The 21,332-nt window shown below is 36.3% G+C and overlaps 3 protein-coding genes and 1 long non-coding RNA gene across 4 annotated transcripts; 1 reads left to right on the top strand and 3 right to left on the bottom strand.

The window, feature by feature from the left end:
• The first annotated feature begins 3,794 nt into the window (after positions 1–3,794).
• On the top strand, positions 3,795–5,510 carry LOC125196424 (interactor of constitutive active ROPs 4-like). Its single transcript, XM_048094937.2, has 3 exons — positions 3,795–3,929; positions 4,492–4,532; positions 4,609–5,510. Exons 2-3 carry the CDS (start codon positions 4,519–4,521, stop codon positions 5,369–5,371), a joined length of 777 nt encoding a protein of 258 aa, XP_047950894.1. The 5' UTR covers positions 3,795–3,929; positions 4,492–4,518; the 3' UTR covers positions 5,372–5,510.
• A 207-nt stretch (positions 5,511–5,717) lies between these two features.
• On the bottom strand, positions 5,718–9,099 carry LOC125196423 (splicing factor YJU2-like). Its single transcript, XM_048094936.2, has 7 exons — positions 8,703–9,099; positions 8,323–8,607; positions 8,158–8,223; positions 7,320–7,370; positions 7,083–7,202; positions 6,198–6,285; positions 5,718–6,016 (listed from the first exon to the last, which is right to left on the bottom strand). The coding sequence occupies exons 1-7, from the start codon at positions 8,898–8,900 to the stop codon at positions 5,811–5,813; spliced, it is 1,014 nt and encodes a 337-aa protein (XP_047950893.1). The 5' UTR covers positions 8,901–9,099; the 3' UTR covers positions 5,718–5,810.
• A 4,003-nt stretch (positions 9,100–13,102) lies between these two features.
• On the bottom strand, positions 13,103–14,945 carry LOC125192949 (gibberellin 2-beta-dioxygenase 1-like). Its single transcript, XM_048090632.2, has 3 exons — positions 14,433–14,945; positions 13,986–14,325; positions 13,103–13,440 (listed from the first exon to the last, which is right to left on the bottom strand). The coding sequence occupies exons 1-3, from the start codon at positions 14,813–14,815 to the stop codon at positions 13,192–13,194; spliced, it is 972 nt and encodes a 323-aa protein (XP_047946589.1). The 5' UTR covers positions 14,816–14,945; the 3' UTR covers positions 13,103–13,191.
• Positions 14,946–18,552: 3,607 nt separating this feature from the next.
• LOC148929234 (uncharacterized) lies at positions 18,553–20,704 on the bottom strand. Its single transcript, XR_016137838.1, has 2 exons — positions 19,399–20,704; positions 18,553–18,886 (listed from the first exon to the last, which is right to left on the bottom strand). It is a non-coding gene; the product is annotated as an uncharacterized LOC148929234 (long non-coding RNA).
• Between the last annotated feature and the right edge of the window lie 628 nt (positions 20,705–21,332).

Raw genomic sequence — 21,332 nt, forward strand, 5'->3', positions numbered from 1 at the left:
TTCGATGATACGAACATGGAAGCCGTGCGTCAAGGATTTCAACTACAGCTGGATTCAACCAGACACCGTCCTATCGAGATGATATCCGAAAGCTATGAAACTACCACCATCGTCTTCGTCTTGGAAACAGCTTCGCGTGGGTATCTTGCACATATCAATCGAAGTCCGAATGAGGGAGTTATGGTGGTTTTACAGAAGTCGCGCAGAACTGGCGAGGGAGTCCAGAGAGAACACCCGGGCGGGTGTTTTTCACCCTGCAATTCACCCGACCGGGTGAATCACCCGAGACTTAGTTTTTGAGGGCCTTTTTCCACATTTTGGGCCCTTAGTATAAATACCTTTTGGTGTCATTTTTTATTCTAGATTGAGATAAGATTGTGATTGAAGTTATCTCCCTAGTGAGTTTTTCCTCTTTGAGGAATGTATCCAATTCCTTCCTTGAAGGTTGCTTGTTTCAATTCCATAAATTGATTCAAGTAGAGGTATGCATCAATGGGGTGTATCCATTGAGTAGTGGAGCCAAGGGGTGATAGAGCTATTGAAAGTTGCCTAGGGTTGTCTCTATCTTTTTGGTTAAGGTCCTATGGTTGTAGCTCTTTTATCTCATCATTATACACATGCTTTCCATTCCTAATCTTCCATCCTTTCTTGTTTAGATTCAATTTTTGTTGGTTGGATCATCTATTATCTTTTGTCTTGTGTTGATAAATTGAAAATAGCATCACAAAAATAGTTAGATCAAGCATCATAAATGGGTAATCCTTGGGAAATGGATCATAAACTACATGGATCCTTATCACACAGATTAAACCCTAATCTGGAATCCAAGCTTAAACCGATTGAGAACCCTGCACACTAAGTAGAGAAGTTAGTATCACAAGAAACTGATCCTTTCGGATCAGGTCACAGCAGTGACTGCACTAGGCCTCAGACCTCCCCAATCCTCACTACAAATCACAAGGTGAGCTCTGTTGAACGATCTACACACCAGAGATCAGTGAAACCCTAGATCTCACTGGTCATTGCACACCACGGCCATCTCAACACAAGGAATCACCACCGCTTCTCAGAAAACACAGATCAACACCAAGGGAACCTTCGCACAATAGTTCGGGCACAGAGGATCAGTCACAGAAGAAGACCGAGCCCTAGGGTTTGAGAAGGAAACCGAAGAAGTTGCCTAACACTCAAACTAAACCGATAGATCTCTTAGAAACTGAGAATCATCGGTGGAACCAAAAGCCTGAAGGGAAACGTCGGCTAAAACTGCCGAAAACGAAGATTGAAGGTGGAGGATCGACGGAGAGTTTTCAGAGAGAGAGAGAGAGAGAGTTCTGGAATGAATAAGGTAAGTGAGAAGCGTCTTCTCACTTAACAAACACACCACGCAATCAACGGTCCAGGTAGGTGATCCGAGTGGATTTGCCACGTGGCTGCGATCCAGGGAGTCTAGTAAGTCATTGGGGCACCAATAGATTGGGCTTCCAATAATTCTTATGGGCCCAGTAACAAACCAACCCAAGCAGAATTAATAGAGGTCCAAGAGAGGAGTCCAATATTCAACATAATTAGCTCAAATAGTAATAAAAATTCAATTACATTTTTTGTATTTGAGTAAAAAAATAGAGTACTTATTTTTAGGTTTATACTAAACCAAAACTAAAATCTCTTTCAAATTTTGTGAGTAAAAAAATATCATATAGATAATATTTTTTTTAAGTTTAAATTTAGTGTAAATAGTTGATAAAATTCTATTTAATGTGACATTTACACTAAAATGAGTTTGAGTTTAGTATAAATGGTTAGGATGCTCGAAACCACGCCTGTAAAAGTTGGGAGGCTTTGACTTGCTTAATATCCGATGACGATGCATTTCTAACGGAATAGTGCAAACACATTATTTACGTTGTACTACTCTGTGTCAAGTCTTCTACACATACTAGTCCAAAATTAGTTACATAAACAATCTTTACATGCTAAATAATTATTGCACAAGAATACTTTAGTTTTTTCTTTAGACCATCAATATAATCCTAAATGCATTCGGGAGAAGAATACATACCCTTCTCTTCTAGTGGTTCGGTTTGACCAGGGGCGGATCTAGGAATATAAATGGACAGTGGCAAAATTATATGTAAGAAAAATTTGAGAATTTGAGAAGAGGCAAATATAAAGAAATTTTAAAAAAAATGCAAGAATTGACAAAATAGCATATGTTAAAAATATTTGAGGAGGGACGTTTGCCCCACCTTATGTTAAGGTGGATCCGCCCGTGGGTTTGACTTCACTCCGAACAACCTCAATTCTCCATTCAGTGTTTGGTTAAATTTAATTGAAGTTTTAGTGTGTGATACACAATGGAAAAATTTATATGTACTCCCTCCATCTGCCATTAGGAGTCACATTTTATGACGGCACAGATTTTAAGAAATGTTAAGAAAAGTGAGTGGAAACAAGTTAAGAGCATCCGCAACGGTGGGGTGTCCGTCCGTGCCGCTGGCACGCCCAACCGCTGTCCGTCGCTGCAGCTCGTCCGTCCGTGCCTCTGAGCAGGATTATGTGGCGGGCTGCGATTGGCCAACGGCATATTCGTTGGCAATTTTGTTTTTTTCTTTTTTTTTAAAAAAAATTTCGAAAATAATACCAAAATTTTTTTTTAAAAATTTGATTCCCAAAATATTGAGCCGTTTATGGACGTTTATTTGGAATTTTTTGAATTTTTTTTAATCCCAAAATCATCTATAAATACACACATTCATCATCCACTTTTCACACCAAAATCATCTATAAATACACACATTCATCGTCCACTTTTCACATCAAATTATCTCTCATTCATCAAATTATCTCTCATTCATATCCCAAAATCCCAAAAATTATTTTAGGATTTTAATTATGTAATTTTTATTTTTTAGGATTTTAATTATGTAATTTTTATTTTTAGGATTTAATTATGTCATTTTTATATTTTAATATATTTTTATATTGTAGAAATGTTTTTAGTAATTGAAGTATTTAAATTGAATAATAGAAGGGTGGGACCCTTGAGCTTGTCCTTGCGGAAGAGCATGAATGTGGGTGTTGTGCTCTTTTACCTAAGGACAATGAGTAAAAGTGGTTCCGGGTCCACTTCGGTGCTCTTAAATAAGAGCACGGATGGGGATGCTCTAATGGAATAGGAGTCTCACTTGTATATATTAGTTTTAAATGAAATGTGAGTGAAATTAGTTAGTGAAAGGTGAGACCCTATTACTATTTATGATAAAAGGAATCGATAATTTAAAAAATTAAGAAAAAAAGATAAAATTACAAAATGAATCATTAAATTCGTTCAAATTCTAGTCAATCCTTCCTTTTTTATAAAGAAAAAATAGTCAACTACTTAATCTTAAGGAGTATTCTATATTCTTCATGCCAATATCAATAGTAAATTTTTTAAATAATAGTATAGTACAAAAAAATTATTGATTTCGACTATCATGCCATACGCAATTTCATCGAAATACAAATAAATTGGATAGTTAAAAAAATGCCAAAAGTTATTAGCCAAAATTTGATCAAATTGATTTTTTCTTCAATTTACCAAAAGAAAAACTAAAATTCGCAATGCTGCCCACGTTTCAATTTAACCACCTTTAATTCAAATTTTGAAAAGGATGCGTAAAATTCCATTTTCTCTCTCCTCCATCAACATTTTAAAAATAATCCTATTGGTTTCTGTACATTGCATGCAGTTTTACTGTCCATGCAAGTTTCCAACACGAGTTGTCAATATATATACTTGTATTCATAAATGCATTTGCACACTTTCAATACTTACCTCCATTTTCCCATCTCCTATTCTTTTTCTCTTCAACATTTCCTTCTTCCACATCTGCTACAAAGTGCAAACTCCAGTTTCTGCGTAATGAAAGAAGAACACAATTAAGGTGATATGATTTCCCATTTCTTCTTTACCATTCGTATTTGGACTTGTTTGTTTATTGAATAAGTATTTCATCTAATTTATGTCATAAATACCTTTTGATGAACCTGTAAAAAGTTTAGTCTTTTGGTGAGTTTTTTTACTTCTTTTGGAGAAGATGTCGCACTTTGCTAAAGTTGTTTTAATATTTTACTATGCAGAATCAATTTTGGATTTAATGAGTGCATATTTCAACAGAAGTGAGTGGGGCTATAAAGCCAAAATGGTCTGCATCTTTATTCATAAAATTGATGTGTGCATGCCTGCAGTGACTAGCTAGTACTGCAACCAAAAACTACTTTATCTCTTTTCAAGAAAGACAATGGCCTTGATCATATTCTCTCACGGGTTCAAAAAGTATTTTCCTTTTTTAGGAAAATAAATAAACATCAAATTCACATTGTCTCTTTTTTTTTTTTTTTGAGGAAAATAAATACAGTACCACATTATATAGTACATCAATAATTTAAACGTAGAAAGTGCACATCAGTGTTTTAGTCTCTGATTTTCTCATTCAATTCTTGTAGCATCAAATTCACACTGCAACCGGAGAGATGCCAAGATCAAGGTATTTTCAAGAATGTTAATTCAAACATGTATGTGTATGCAAAATGATTTTGATTGTGTGTTTTCTTGCAAAACAGAGCGAGTGAGATGCCTCAACGGCCGTCTCCTCGGGCTCCGCACAGCCTCCGGACGTCCTCGAGTTCGGACTCGGATCCAGTCCATCCGCGGTCGAGGACCACCGTGCGGAGCCCGAGGCTATCGGAGCCGCTGAATCAGAGGAAGCTAGGCAGCCGCATTGCCGATCTCGAGACTCAGCTTGGGCAGGCTCAGGGCGAGCTCAAATGCCTCAAGGATCAATTGGCCTCTGCCGAGGCAGCCAAGACAGCAGCTCAGGAGCTTCTTAACAAGAAATCAAGGAAGCCAAAGAAGGTTGTGGAAATGGAAGACAAGAAAGAGAGTAATGAGGAGTTCTATGATGATGTGTTTGAAGTGCCGATGGAGAAAGCAGCTGTGGAGTCGCCGCTCAAGGAGAAGAGTAGAGAAGCTGAGGTTGTTGGTGAGGAAAATGCAAAGATGAAGATGGAAATTGAGGAGCTGAGTTTGAAGCTGAAGCAGGCCAATGAAGAAGTGGAGAAGAGTAGAGCAAATGTAGCAACCATGAAGGAGAAAGTGGAAGCTAGTGAGAGAGGGAAGGTGGAGTTGGAGATGGAGATGAAGAGGCTTCGTGTTCAAACGGAGCAGTGGAGAAAGGCGGCGGATGCAGCTGCGGCAGTGTTGGCTGGGGAAGTGGACAAGCATGTTTATGGAAGCTCACCAGAGGATTCCGACGACGGTGGCAAGAGGAGAGGTTCTGGTATTAAAATGTTTGGAGACCTGTGGAGAAAGAAAGGAAACAAATAGACTGTTTAGGTTTCCAAATAATGCTTGTTTTCCATTTGCATTTCTTTTCAGTTTGGAATGTACTACTAGTAGACTATATTTGATTTGTGTTTGCAGGCAACTCAATGGTATTCATTTATCAAGGATGCCAATCAAAATATGAATTGTGGAGATAGATACAATCACAATATGTTCCACAACAACGAGATGCATAACTAACCAATACCATATTGAAATCCAGATGAAAAATGCAGCAGCACTAGTTTTGTTTTCAGTCATTAAATTATTGTTCTTCATGTATGAATTGAGGCACAGCAGGGGATCTCCTCCCCTAGATTTATCAAGTATTTCAATCTGACATCAAACAGGCAAAAATGCTTTGATAGCAACAAAACCTTAATGCTTTGAATGTGAACAAGGGACATCAGTATTACATGTTTTATCATTATATATACTTTGATTACTCGTCTTCATCGCTTCCATACTGTTGAAATAAGGATTGTAATACGTTGCTGGTAGCAGCGGAGGGTTTGGCATCTTGCTGTCCTTTCTCCACGCCTATGGTTGAGGATTGTGGCACGGATTTCTTGATGATTGAGAATTTGATTGAAGGCGTCTTCGAAACAGGTTTACTACTAGCAGAAGCCCCATCAACACCAGCTTTACCTACCAACAACATACATGCAATGGTAAGTAATGTGTCATCAACTATCTTCATAAAGCGGAAGCACATCCACTTATGTTGACAATAGCCAAAATGCAAGTTAATAGCAGTTTGTTGAAACACAAAGATCTCAAGGATAATATATACTATTACATCAAGCTAAAAACAGTTTATGCAGCAAACCTTGAATGTTGGCACCCTCGCTGCCACCGTTGTTCTCTGTCAAAATATCTGTTGGCATGGAAGGATTTTCATCAGACACCTTTGTCCTCTGCACCAAAACACAAGATTTCTAAGTAAAACCACATAAAAAGTGGACCTCTGTAAGCACAGAGTCAACTAAGTTTCTACAAAATTAGATAAGAGACATTCATAGATGAGCACTAAAGGCTCTGATGCTGCATATTTACAATATGGTTTCAAATTCAATTTCTGTCAAGTACAGATAACAGATAAAGATAGATGCTACTGAAGTGGTAGAAGATCCTTCCTCCTGTAATGTCCCTTAGATAATTAGTGGGCCTCAAATATCACGAGGAGCAAACACTCTGCACCCAACTAACTGAGCACGCTACTTTATTAAGGTGAACCTATAACCTAGTACAAACATCAATGGAAACTAAGCTTGAGAATTGGGTACTCAGAAGTTTCAATTAGTGTCAGTCTCAGGTCAGTTCCTAACTTCCTGCTTCCTACATATAGTTATTCATTGCATTAACTAAAAGTTAAAACAAAATCAATTTTGTTAGGAACGCGAGCAGGGTCGGAAATATAAATTTTACTAATCTATTTATAAGTCAAAGTGAAACCCCCATCAACGTGTAAGCACATTTAGAAGGTAGGGAACAACCATGGACATCAACCAATTCAGTTAGTGTTGCTTCTGTGGCAAATTCAATAGCACAGGTAGCTAAAAGTTATAAATTTTTAATAGCACAATGATGAATATTATGACTCCAGTACTAACATCTGTCACTGCATACTACCATTGAAGACATCTGCTACTGAAACGTATCCTCATTCCTGTTGAAAGCATACTCGGAAGATGGTGTAGGAAAATAAGGACACCTTCGATGGATGAGATGAAGATCCCACATCGTCAAGAGGGAAAAACTCCAAATCTTCGTCGTCATCATCATCTATATCTTCGTCATCGATCCTTCGAACAATAGGAGCCTTTTTTTGACCCTGAGTTAGAGAAGGCACATAATGAGAATTTCAGATGAAAAATAAAGCTAAAAATGGAAGAAATGCTTGATGTACGCATTGATGAACAAGCGGTGTATTTTATGATTTTATCGTTACCTGAAACACTGCTTTTATGTAAGCTTCTTCTTCTTCTAACAGCTTCCTTTCCTAACAAATATAAAGCACGGTTCAGTAGAGACCCAAGAACTATGACAAAAAGTCAGTGTGTAAAATTGTGTATAAGACTGTGTAAAATTGTGTATAAGACTGTCATACATTTGATCGACAATTCGACAAAAGAAACCCAAACTAATATAGGTCGTCCCTACCCTGCAGATCATCTAGTATATTATCTTTTATTGTGTCACAGAGCTTAGTTGTTCTCATTAGAGTTACTGTTTCATTTAGGAAACCTAATTTAATTAGGAGTTTTATTCAAAGTAGAAGAAGGAGACTATAAGTGGTTATCATAAATAGCTCCTCCGTAGAAAAGCAAAGTGTCTTGGAAAATAATTTTAAGTTCAGTTCATTATATTCCGTTTCCATATTATTCCTACTATTTCCTTTGTTCTCTGCCTTTACTCATCACAAAGACACAAACTATGCTATTCTAATGTTTTATAGAGTACACTTAAATTGTATATTGAATGAGTTTCTTCTAGAAATCACACAATAACCTAGATGAAATTTGAAATTGTTTAGCAACCAGATAATTAGGCTCATGGACCGATTAGCCTTGATATGTAGTATCCAGAGACAAGCCACAATGCCAAATTAATCAGTCTAAGCATAAAAAGGAAGAATATCAACTCTATGCACATCTACTTCATAAAGCCACATAAGGTTTCACATGCATTTCTTACTGCTCTCGCAGTTCAACTGTTATAAACTACTATCTAAGTTGGCAAGTTTGAGAACATTTCGGTTATTGAAAAAAACAGCATTATGATAATACCTTTTTCTCATTGGAGCGCTGCAGAGCTTCCAGCATTGCATCTACACTCACAGTTGCATGCCGCGACTGAATACAAGGGGAAAGAGGAATATCAAGTTAGCATCAGCAAATTCATACATAAACTACTATTCTTTGCTGGTTCGGGGACTGAATTCAAACCATTACCTTCATCGATTTCATTTCATCCAGAGCAGCAAGGATATCCATCTCTCTCTTTGAGTCTAATGTTCGATTCTCCAAAGACTTCATGGCATCTCCCATCTCTTCAGCATTCCTCTTCTTCTTTTCTTCCTCCGTTTCTTCATCCTCGGCGCGCCAAGGCTCGAAATTCCTCGACGCTCCGGATTCAACAATGTAATCCGAGTTCTGAGGATCTGTCTTGAAGGTTATTTCAGCCGAGCACTTAGTGCACTTGAAATAAAACCTAAATATTTGGATCCCCAGGTAGGTCTGCAGATAAACAACATATGCCAAATGAAGATGAGAATTAATAATTTAAAATACAGAAAACAATCAAAGGAGGCGAAATTAGAAGGTGGCCGTACATCTCCGACGACGTCTTCTTTGCGGGAATTGAATTTGGTACCCTTGTAAATGTAATTCCCGCAGGTGCCGCAACGGATGCTCATCGGAAGCATCATACGCACCTTCATCTGCTGATTCTTCGGCTGGCGGCGCCGAGGAATCTTGGCCGGATCGAAGTCCGGGGGGTAGTACTTGTTGAGAACCTTCCGTTCTCCCATCTTTCCTGCTCGTTAGTCGGTTCACCGGAAACGGTTGAGTCCGTCGCCGCTGCAACCCTAGATAGACTCTTCCCCCAATTATGACTCTATTAAACTCGGGAGTCACCACCGGAACGACGATTTAACGATCAATGTTGATCCCCGAAACAAATACGCGCTGAGAAATTAAATGTTTCTGTGTTGAATTGTAAAAGTATTCTGGTTAGAAAGAGTACCATGTAATTTAAAATTAAATTATGTGATTCACTCTCATAAACCAAATACTTTAATCTCTAATTATTCTCGTGTAAATTGAAGTATCGAACGATCCTAAAATATTAATATTAATTAATAATAATAGTATAAAGAGTGAGGAGAATTAGAGAAGATATTATAATATCACTATTGGTAATAATTTTATGTATGTCCAAAATATTCTTTAGGACATAAATGGGAAAATGTATTTGTTTAGAGGGCATTTTGGGAAGAAAAATTGCATCAGGTACCAAAAATGTGATTTATACGTACCAAAAACGATATAAAATATCGTGACCGCCGGTTACGATTCCAAACCGAAATCGTGAGAAATATCTCGAACCGAAAACGTGAATTTTAGAACCGTGATTCGGTTCAGGTTCCAAATTTTTCGAACCGAAACCGCGACCGAACCGCCGATTTCGAACGATTCCTAGCCGCCGATTAACCGGCGGTTACACGCTTCCAGTTTAAGTGTTCACTTTATTTCATGTCGACATAATGATATACTACTATTTGATTAGTCCTTACATAGTTACATGTGATAAAATTATTCTCAAATAATTTTGAATTTTGTAACTAATTAAGTTAAAATCTTAAAATTCACATCTAAAAAATTTTAGGATTAGCATTTTAATAAATTCACACAAAATTCTCAAATATTTATGAATTAATATTGATTTGATTTCCCTTTTTCCTCATTTCATGTTTTATTTTTTATTTACGTTTAGACGAGTACGATACTTGTAAATTACTACATCACATTGTAATTGATTTGTAAATTATATCACATTGTAATTTGCTTGTAAATTTTATCACATTGTATTGTAATTTGTTTGTAAATTTTATCACATTGTAATTTGTATATTGAAATTCTAAATTTGATATCATTTTCACCTTACTCGTATTACTTCAATTTAAACTATCCATTTTCTTGGTAAAAAAAAAAAAAAAAATATCCATTTTCTTGGTTCAATTTATTTTATAATTTCAAACCGCGAAACCGTGAAACCAAACCTAAACCGCTACGAACCGTTCAAAAACCGGCGGTTCGAAACCAAAATCCAAACCGTGAAATAGCCTCACAGTTCAGTTCCGGTTCCATATTTCACAAAACCGGAACCGGCAGTTCCGAACCGAAACCGCCGGGTCATGAACCTTGGGCAGGTATATATCAAACACTAGATTGGACCATTAAATGCACGTTAAATGTGCCTATCTACCTACCAATTCAAATACACCTTTAATGGTAGACGAATTAAAATAGTAAACCGAGACTCCTAATAGCGGGCGGATGAAGTATAAATAGCGGAGCGGATCACCTACTCCAAAACACCGATTCATTTCCTACTCCACACTCACAACAAAATAAAATGGACCCACCATCACTTATTAAAAGTGCTCGTATTTATAAGATTATTTTATTTTGTTGTGAGTGTGAAGTAGGATATGGATCAGTGTTTTGGAGTAGGTGATCCGCTCCGATTAAATAGAGAGTAGTAAAAAGATACTTATAAAGTAGAAGAGGGGGAAAAAATAGAGATAATAAAATACTAAAGAGAGAGAAAAAAGTAAGAGTTAGAATTACTTTCTCTTTTTCGGTTTTTCCCCAAATCTCTTAGAGCATCCGCAATGGGGACGGATGTCCCAGCGGACACCAATAAGCACCTTCTGCCACGTCATAAGGAAGCGCTGCCAAGTCATAAGGACATCTCACTGCACAATAGCGGACATCCCGATGGACATCCACAATAATAAAAATTCACAAATATGCAATTTATGGAATTAAAATTTTGACACGAACACGGGAAAAATGCATCGATTTTATTTAAATAGTAAAAAACATACATAATTATTTTTTTAAAAAAAATACATAGTTAAAAAAAAATCAAAAATCGGGACGTCCGTCATGGCACCGCAATGGTGGACGTCACGACGGACGTCGCCGGAAGGCCGCGAATACCTCATATCCGCCGAGGACGTTTGCGTCCGCCTCTCCCGACCCATGGTGGACGTCCTGCGCGAATGTCCTGCACGCCGGTCTGACGTCCGCTGGGATATCCGCCATTACTCAACTCTCACATTTAAGTGATCAGATTAACGGCCTAGATTGCAAGATGCACTCCATTAATTCTCAGTCGTTCAATCAATTAGTCAAACATAACTAATTCCTCAATCTCACTATTGTTAGATGTCTTGTGAGCTGAACCTTCAGGTTTGTGCAGCCTCCGTTCACATCTCGATTCATTTGGCCACATTCCCAACAAAATGTTTATATTTCGAAACTTTCGGCCTTAAATAATTATAATAGTGAAATGATTTCTATAATTACAAGTTGATAAGTTGAATTAATTAAGAAATAGATTAAATTTATCTTTTGGAATTTGTTAAATCAAATCTAATTATTTGTAATATTTAATCTAATATAGACAGATGGTAGATCTATGAATAAATACAACAAATTTCATATTCAACAAAAAAAAGAAAATAATTCAAATTTCTAACTAAACCATATTATGACGGAGACATTACATCTCACCCAAAAAAATAAATACTCCTACGGAGTACTTTTATTAATCAATAAGTGCATGTTTAGTACTTGAAACGAACTTAATTACAAATATCATTAATCTAATTAACAAAATCACATTTTGTCTTATTTAAGATATTCACATTCCATTTTTATTTTATCACACATATATAATGTCATCTTTCTATATTTAGAGTAATTTATTTGCACTCTTATCATTAAAACATTCAATTAAATTTATTTTCTCTATTTTAATACACTAAATAATTCTAAAGATGTGTTACTCAAGAATGAGAATAGATCATTTGGATTAAGAGTTTGACAAATCGAATACTCCCTCCGTTCCACAAAATTTGTCACATTAAGGAGATTGAAGAGTGTATTTAATGTCTATTTTTAGGAAGTATCCAAGTAGGACAAACTTTGTGGGACGGACAAACTTTGTGGAACGGAGGAGCACTCTGTTTTATTGTTTTTATGGTAAAAGCAGTTAGATACATACATAGGTTCGTAAATTAGACATGTATAAGTTGATGTCTTGGATATAAAGTTTTGTAATCCCGCGAGTTATATAGTCTCATCATATGCAATAATTAAGTTTAGACAGTTTTTGTGTGGAGACAGAGTTGAAGTTATGTGCTACCTAGCTTACCACCCAACACACAAAAACGTATCAACGCGTAACTGCTTAACATTAAATGTGCCTAATTGAGAAAATCTTGATCATAATTATGTGATTCTGTCTACACAATTTAATGACACGAAATTGATCGTGATGGGGCATGGTAGAGGACCACGCCATTAACTTCTAAACATTATCAATTATGAAATAGCGTTAATTAACACATGTTGAGAAACGTCATGGTCACGAGTCATGATATTGATCTTGATTATATATCATTATTATTTTTATTTATTTTTTATTGCGGTGCGTCTTGGTCAATTCAATTAATGTGGAGTTTCCACTTAGAGAATGTTGATATAAGAGAAAAATATAATGTGTATATTGTTTTATTTGATAGGACTTAAAGTACATGTCAATTGTGGACCCTTGCCCAGTAAGATGTAATTTGTGAATTACAATATCTATGAATTACTAGTGGTATGGAACATCGGAGACGGGGTTATCATTTGAAAGATACTATCTATTTAATTTCAATAATTCAAACGTCATTACCACTAATAAACCTAGAATGTCTAGATTTCCAAATGGAGATGTGGTTTTGCAGTTGAGGTGAATACAAGAAAGAATATAGCTTAATATTGCAATTTAATGACAATCTAGATTAAGTGTTGATGGACCAGCATGATATGACATTGTAACTTAGTCATTTAGTCAGTTTTATTAGTTTGTCAATAAATTGACCTAGAAAGTAGTACAAATAAGATTGAAATACACAAAATTTTGGAGTGAAGAGATGGCATAGGAGATTCGATCTTCACTAAAATTTGATTGGTATTTATTTGAAAAATGAAATGAAGTAGACTAAAAATGTTTTAGTGAATGAAAAGTAGGAAAGGGGAACATTATGAGGCTGCAATTTTCTCAAAAAGGCCCAACCTATTATCAGCCAGCCTTGAATTGTAAACAGATTTTTTGTATTCAAACCATGTAAACTCATTGTACAAGCTGTCTTCTCCTTCCATTAATGAAGGCAATGGAGCTATCTTTTCACTCAATGGTGGTCCTCCAAAATAAATCATTGAAATCCTCGATCTCAGGCTGTTCGCAACTACCCGGTGTCGTACGCTCTTAAACCTCCCGTTAGTCATTACCTGTTTTCATATGGAATTGAAAATTTATTTAAAAAAAAAAAAAAGTGGTACTAACAAACAGGTAAATCAATTCTGTCAGAGCATATTCAATTTTGAATATGGGTCAATAAGTTGAAAGTGACTTGTATTGATTGAGGAATCCCAAACGATTTAAATAATGGGAATAGTGAATATAATTATAAGAAAAGATAAATAAAAAAAATTCGTGCGTGGAAGTAGGAAGAATTCATGGGAGCATTGTCTTAGCAAATCTAGTAAAGTTTCACATCTCGGCAACATGACACAGAAAATACTAACTCTAGTATTACGGAATTTTACAAGATGAGAAAAATATCTGTTTTATAACTTTGGTAAGACAAACTTGTAAAATATAATTTGGTTAAAAGTTAGAACAAAAATGTGTCACAGGTATTAGTGATTAGTTGTAGATTTAGCGAAAACATGCAATATTACAGGTACTAAGGCACGTGAAAAAGTAAGTAAACATGAAATATTAATAAATTGAAAAACAGGAAGAGGAATAGACGGCGCGAAAGTGGTTGTACCTGCAAGGAGTCACCCACATTAATGAAGAAGGAATATTGATCTGGCGGGATGGAAATCCATTCCTTTTCCTTCAACCATATTTCCAGCCCCGTTGTGTTGTTCGATCTCAGCACCGATATTATCTGCGGATCCGTATGCTCCCCGAATCCGATCACATTCCCTCCCTCGCCCTCTGCCCTCCCGGGGTAATGGTTCACCCGGAAAACAGAGTCGCTCTGCTCATCCATCAGCAGCTTGCTCAGCGCATCCCGCGGCTCAATCTCCAGCCCCTCCGCCACCATCTCCAGAATCCGGCACGCCATCCTCTTCACCGCCGTTAAGTAGTCCTTCAAAACACAACTGCACACACATCTTATTCTTATTAGTAGTAATTTAGTCTATTATGTTTTGTTTATTTATCTTTCCTGCCAAACTGCGCAAAGGAAAATAAAGTGGAGTTAGCTAACTGGAATCTGTCGGCGGCAGGCTCGCCGAAAATGGAGGCGAATTTGTGGTAGATTGAATCGGCGTCGGTGGTGAGGAGGAGGTATTCGACCCAGCCTAAATCACCGTTGCAGCCGATGTTTTTGTTGCCGTAGCCGAAGGGGTCGGGGGGGCCGGCCTTGAGTTTTTCGGATAAGGGGAGGGAGAAGAATTTGATGGCTTCGGATTCCAATTCGGACATGAATTGGAAAGGGACGCCGTGGTTGGTCACCTTGAAGAAGCCGACCTCCTCGCAGGCCTTGACGAGCTGCGATTGGGCGTCGGGTTTGGAGAGGTCGATGAGCGGAAAGGGGGAGGAGAATTGCAATGAGAACTGTTCCATTGCCGGTTTGGAGAGAAACACCATTGGTTTAATTAATATTGGATATGTAGATTACTAATAGTGTTGGTGGTTGTGGGATGAGCTGGAATATATATATAAACAACATATGGGCTTGAGAGCTGCCTCGCTATTTAAGGAGGGGACGGATTTCGACCTTCTTCTACACACTTTCTGCAAAATACTTATTTACATAGCCTAGATTTTGAATTTAATTAATTACTCTATTACCCCAGCGTGGGGTTGGGAAAGCAATAATGATTCAAGATTTATCCCAGGTTGATTGGACGTGTACTAGGTAAGGATGTCCACCAATTCACTACATTTTCTAATCTCCTAAATGTACCATTCTTGAGGATTTTGATTGGCTAAATGGATTGTAAAAATATAAGGCCTACTTCGGATTACAAATTGACTGGATTTGGAGATTAATTTCATCACTTTTACCGAAATGTCCTATCACCATGTATTCAGAGAAAGGGTAATGTTTTTTTTTTTACTGATTTATAGATTTTTTTTTTCTGTTTGAGTAGTCTTTGCTAATTTTTTTGTTTCGCCTTAGGCATTCTCTTTCTCAGGACCGACACTGATATTCGAATTATGTAAATTTGATTTATTTGATGATGGCGTCTCGGTTTAGAATTAGAGAAAAGGTTTATCACAGGAAGAAGTTGGAGTTCCACCATCTTCAGTCTAATATTAGTGTGTGTGTGTGTGTGTGTGTGTGTGTTTGGTTAATTGTTTGAATACGTGATATCACTCATGTACTATTGGATGACTATTAAAAAGTGAGGATCATAATACAGGAATTAATTTATCGTTACAACTATAAAATTATGAAAAACTATATTATTTTAATAATTATTTCTTTGGTTGAAAACTAAATCATTAATGGTTCTGTTACAGAGATGAATGTCTCTCCAACAGTACAGAAGCTTCATGTCTCTCTCCAGCATGGGCATGACGTGTTCATATACCTACATTTAGGACGACGTCGGATGAGCATTAATTATGGTATTAATAACAAAGTGAAATAATATCAACATTTTTTTTATTCTTTATTTCTTTGCAATAAAATGTGAGTAGTAGTTGTTGTTTACACATTGTTTAACTCTTTAATGTTTGATACCGATACTAGGAGAGTATCTAATTAATTCTAGATGCTTATTACTATGTTTTTGTTCTAATTAGATTTAATTATTGATCATTTCAACTAATTAAAATTTCTAATTTACAATAAAATTCAATTTGGCCGGATGTACTATCAAACTTCAAAGTGTGTTCTTTTTAGTAGGTACATCTTTCAAAGTGGGATAACATAAATTAAAATATTCACATTTTGGGATCTTTAATGGGTCGGCATAATGTATGTGATTGTCCAAATCTTATAGCCTAATATTTTCTTTTAATTATTTTTTTTTTTATCTCGAACAAGGAATGTTACATTATAATTACGAGCCCATCAATTCAAATGATATGTATTGTTAGGTTCATGTACCATCGACGTAGCAATATGTGTAGAATAATTAATGATAATTGACCATGGATTAAAGAATATATATATGCTAGTGAACATGATTGACATTGACACCATAACCCTTGTGTTAGAGAGAGGTCCACTTTCTCATCCCCCACCATCTTAGTCATTCACTTTCATAGATGTTTATTTACTAAAATAAAATAAGTATCATATTTACTTGAATAGAACTATATTGTAGTATAATTAAGATACTAACAACATTTTATATGCTAATAGTACTTCTTAACTGATGCAAATTTCATTTTCGAACCTAAATTTTATACTTTTAGCGACGTCCATGTAATGCTTAAATGTTAATATATAGTTACTATTTAAAAATTTATTGAAAATTTAATTAGGCTTTATTAACCAGCTATTAGAATGTCTTTGCAGAAAGCATCAATTAAAATTTATTAAATCACAGGTCCAATTTAAATTAAATAGATCATTGTTTTATGCATGCATTCCCGACATTTAAGTGCAAGCGAATAAGAACATAAATAAAAATTAGTAAAACAAGTCAAAAAAAACGTGTCTTTTCTGTTTGAGTAAGATTATTTTTTAAAGAAGATTTATACGGGGTGGGCTTTGGGCCTTAGGCGTGTTTGGTTTTCCAGGAAACAATGAACCGTACATGACATTAGAGCATCCACAATAGCGGCTAGCCGATTCATGTCGCTAGCCGGTCGGCTAGCCGAACTATTGCAATCGGCCAGCCGAGAATCGGCGAGAAAATCGGCGTGGGCTAGCCGATTTGACGGCGCTGGACGAAGCGCCAATTTTGGTTTTTTTTTTATATTTTTTATTTTTTTGAAAACCTATATATACGCGATTTTAGTTTCATTTTCATTTGCACCATTTGTTTTAACGAGTTTTCTCTCTCTCTAAATTTCTGTACAAGAGCAATATCGAGCGATGGACAACGATAACAAGTCCAGTCCGGCGACGAGCGGCTCTCAAACTCCCACGGTACCCGTGGGATCTGGATGGGGCCAGATGGGCCCAGGGTTTAACGTCCCTTGGCAACAGTTGATGGGGATGATGGCTGGAGCGCCGGGGGGGATGCAGAGGGGATGCCGGGCGGGGTGCAGGCGAGCGGCGAGCAGGCAGCACCGGGGTGGGGAGGTATGCCCCAGATGCAGCAGCAGATGATGCAGCAGATTTGTTGCATACGAACCCAGTGTGTCGCTGGTGTTGAAAAGTAAAATGCGGAAAAATAAAATACTATTGCAGAAAATAAAAGATGGGGAGAACTTTAAGACTACATTATGAATGACTTGGGTTGAAATCTCTCAATAGTTACACAACCTTTTATAAACTCTAATTCTAGCTATACATGGAAAATATATTCTAATTGTACTAATATCCTTTTTATTTGATTTTCCATAATCTTTAATTGATTTCCTTCTTTATTCTTGCCATAACTTCACCTCTTGCCTTCTTGTTCTCCAATTAATTGATTTCTCCATTCCAACACTCCTCTCAAGTTAAGTATCGAGTTTTTCGACATTTAACTTGCACGATCTTCATTTTGATAAATAGTTTATACTCATATCAGGGAGTTATTTTTCTTCATTGAAAGTTTAGACTCATTTCAAAGAGCTTCTTCATTGAAAGTTTAGGCTCTGCTCTTATCAAGGAGCTCTTCAATTTTCGGTTGACAGTTTTAACTCAGTGTCAAGGAGCTCTTCAATTTTCTTTGGCAGTTTTAACTCGTGCCAAGGAGCTTGTCTAAACAGTTTTCACTCATATTTAAGAGCTATCTAAGATAGTTTTAGCTCGTATCTAGGAGTCATCAGACAGTTTTAACTCATGTTGAGGAGCTAATCTAGACAGTTTTTGCTCGTATCTAGGAGCCATCAGACAGTTTTAACTCATGTCGAGGAGCTAATATAGACAGTTTTTGCCCGTATCTAGGAGCCTTCTTAAGACCATTCTCAGTCCATTCCAGCTCAAACTATGAGCCCATTCATTTCTTTTTCTTTCTTGAGCCTAATAACCACTACAAATTTGGAGAGTTGTTCCTTATCAATTCTTCTCTTTTCACAGCTACCATAGATTTGGAGAGTTGTTCGGTTGCATACTTTGTAACATCCCAAAATTTCGAACCCTAATTTTAGAGCCGTAAAATTTTTATTGATGACATAGGTGTAACAGCCCGCCCTCCTAGGGTACAATAAATGCGGCGGTTGCTACCAAAACGTACTTAAGAAATTCAACAAAGGTTAGGGTTGCATTTAAAGAGTTTGGCCAAATCACTTAAAGGAAAATATCAGAGTAATAAATCAATGACTTAACCTGGAAGCTTTAATGAAGAAAAGAAAGGGGTATCATAAATAACGATCAAAATCTCAAGAGTATGACACAGCTTCCAAGATAAAATCCTCAAGAAAAGTCTAAGGCTCCAAAACCGAAAGAAGAGTGCAAAATAAGTAATACTAAATAGTTTCAAAACTCAGCGGATGACGACCAAGAGAAAGAGCAGCTATGTATGATGACACAACTACACTTGAAGTTCATAATTTCCATCTTAATAAATTAACTTGCTCAACACCCGCCACCGCTCGTCATCGTTCAACCTGCACATAAGGAAAACACATGCAGGGCTGAGTATTTTAAAATACTCAGTGGACTCGTTGCCAAAACATTTTATAAGTTATGCCACCCTTACCAAGTGTACTCGAGTTTTACATTTTATCAAAACAAAAATATCATCGAGTATCACAAAATATTTTTATAGATTGGCCAATCAAATATCTCCCATTTTCTCATCAAATTCCACAATCTCAATCATATCCATGGTGCGACGAAAGTGTGGCCACACTTTTCGCCCACGAGACCGGCCGACTAGCAAGGACGGCTCACGATCCCCTCGTGTACACAGCCTGGTAGGGTTTGCGGCCCGTACTCAGACCCGAATTCGTATAACATAACCACAGCCTTAGCCCAATGGACGAACTCACAAACTAGGCATCAGGCACACAATATCACAATAAAACAAACATAGGCATGGCATAACAGTTAAACCACCCTTATAACACCAATCAATATTTTTGACAAAATAAAAGAGAGTTTTAAGAGTAAAGCCCACCTCGACTGCTTAAGTTTCAAGTAGTTTCGCTTTTCCGTTATCTGGCTTCGCAACCGAGGTTTCACCTTTTTATTCACATATGCACATATTCACAAATCAGATTCAATCACGACTTTTAACTCATGCATGTCTCAATACTTCCCTCTTTCCCATCGACTTATCTTAATCATCATAAATCATTCAAGTCATGCTTATCATATATATATTTTCCTTAGTATCTCAACTCTAGATCTATCATCAGCATGTATCGCACACGAGTATACAACACACACGCACAACACAACACACACACGCACGCACTCACACAACACACCACATACATATTTTCTATATCCCTTTTTATCCCACTATCTCTCAAACAAGATGCATGAGGGTTCAAGAATACCGATCAATCGGTTAGAAAGAAGAGGAATCGAGTAGAAAGAAGAAGATAATCATAGGGTTACCTTTTTAAGAAAAACGATCGGTAGAAAGTAAGTAAAGACTTGGTTCTTCGAAAATTCTTGGATCAAACTTCAATTTCTTCTCAAAGGATGAAGGATTAATGGAGTAAAGTAGGAGAAAATTGAGAGAGAGTGAAAGAGGGGGAGGGACGAAAATACATGGGGGCTAGGGTTAGGTTTTGGCTCCTTATTTATAGAGTCCAATAAGATCTTTAGGTAAATAAATAGAATATTTGGTAAGATCTTATTCTTCACAATTAAATAAATATTGTGAAGTAGGGAAGAAGAATTAGCAAAAATAGACTAGGGCATCAAGCATGGAAATTTCGAATTCTAGGCTATTTAATTAGCCAAGATTTTGTTTTGGTATTTTTCCGGAGTAGAATAAAATATCACGGAGCAAACAAATAAAATAAAAATCTCCCAACTTGAGATTGGTATTAGGCGTGTAGTATGCCTATTTAAATAAGGCATGGGTTTGTTTAATTAAAATAAGATATGGCATAATCTTTTGAGCTATGGAAAGATTTGGTAGAATATTTAAATTCTAGGTATGGAAAGAAATCAAATAAGAAGTCAAATAAAATAAAATAACTCCTTTCCTTCTACATGTGATTTTCGAAAATCACAAAATAATAGTGGCTAGTATTTTTGAAAATTTTCTCTAATGATCTCACTCACCCTTAAACAATTAATCCATCTCATAAATTAATTAATCACATATGCCACATCATACTAGTCAACCAATTTGACTTTTCAACTTCACACTCATGCAATAATTTCACTTATCAATTAATTCACATATTCCATGTCATCAATAATTAATTCTAGAGTTCAAAATTTAGGGTTCTAAATTCCGGGATATTACAATAGGAGACGTGAATTAAATGATGAATGAATTTATTTCATGAGATCTTATGACCAAGTCGCGTCTAGGATTGAGATTTGGGTTGAAAAATCAAACTCGTTGAGTATATGCCGTGGCTTATGAATATTTGAGTTAAAGGTGAAATTATGTGGTGAATTATTTGTTTAAGGGTGAGCGAGATTATTAGGATATTTCCATAAATACTATAACCACATTTTTATTTGAAATTTTCGACCCCTTTATATTATTGGAGAGAAATCCTATTTTTCCGGATTTAATTTATTCCTTGGGATATTTATCCAAATTAAATCCAAAACCCAATTATTCTCTATTCCTCCATGAGAAAATCGACACCCATGTTTATCTTAGGGTGATTTTCAAAAATCCCCTAATTTTGGGTAGAAGGAATTATTTTATTTGTTTAATTGATCCCTTATTTGATTCCTTTCATACATAAATATAAATATTCTAGCAAATCTTACCATATCTCAAGTAGATCTTGCCATATCTTATTTTAGTTAATATTTAAAATTGATTCCTTACGGAGGAATCAATGTACACGCCTATTTCCAATTATTGGTGGGAAAATTATTATTTTATTTTGCTCCGTGATATTTTATTCT

This window comes from Salvia hispanica, chromosome 4 (genome assembly GCF_029641045.1).
Source record: "Salvia hispanica isolate PSC_SH4W2 chromosome 4, Shi_PSC_v1, whole genome shotgun sequence".
Lineage (NCBI taxonomy): Eukaryota > Viridiplantae > Streptophyta > Magnoliopsida > Lamiales > Lamiaceae > Salvia > Salvia hispanica.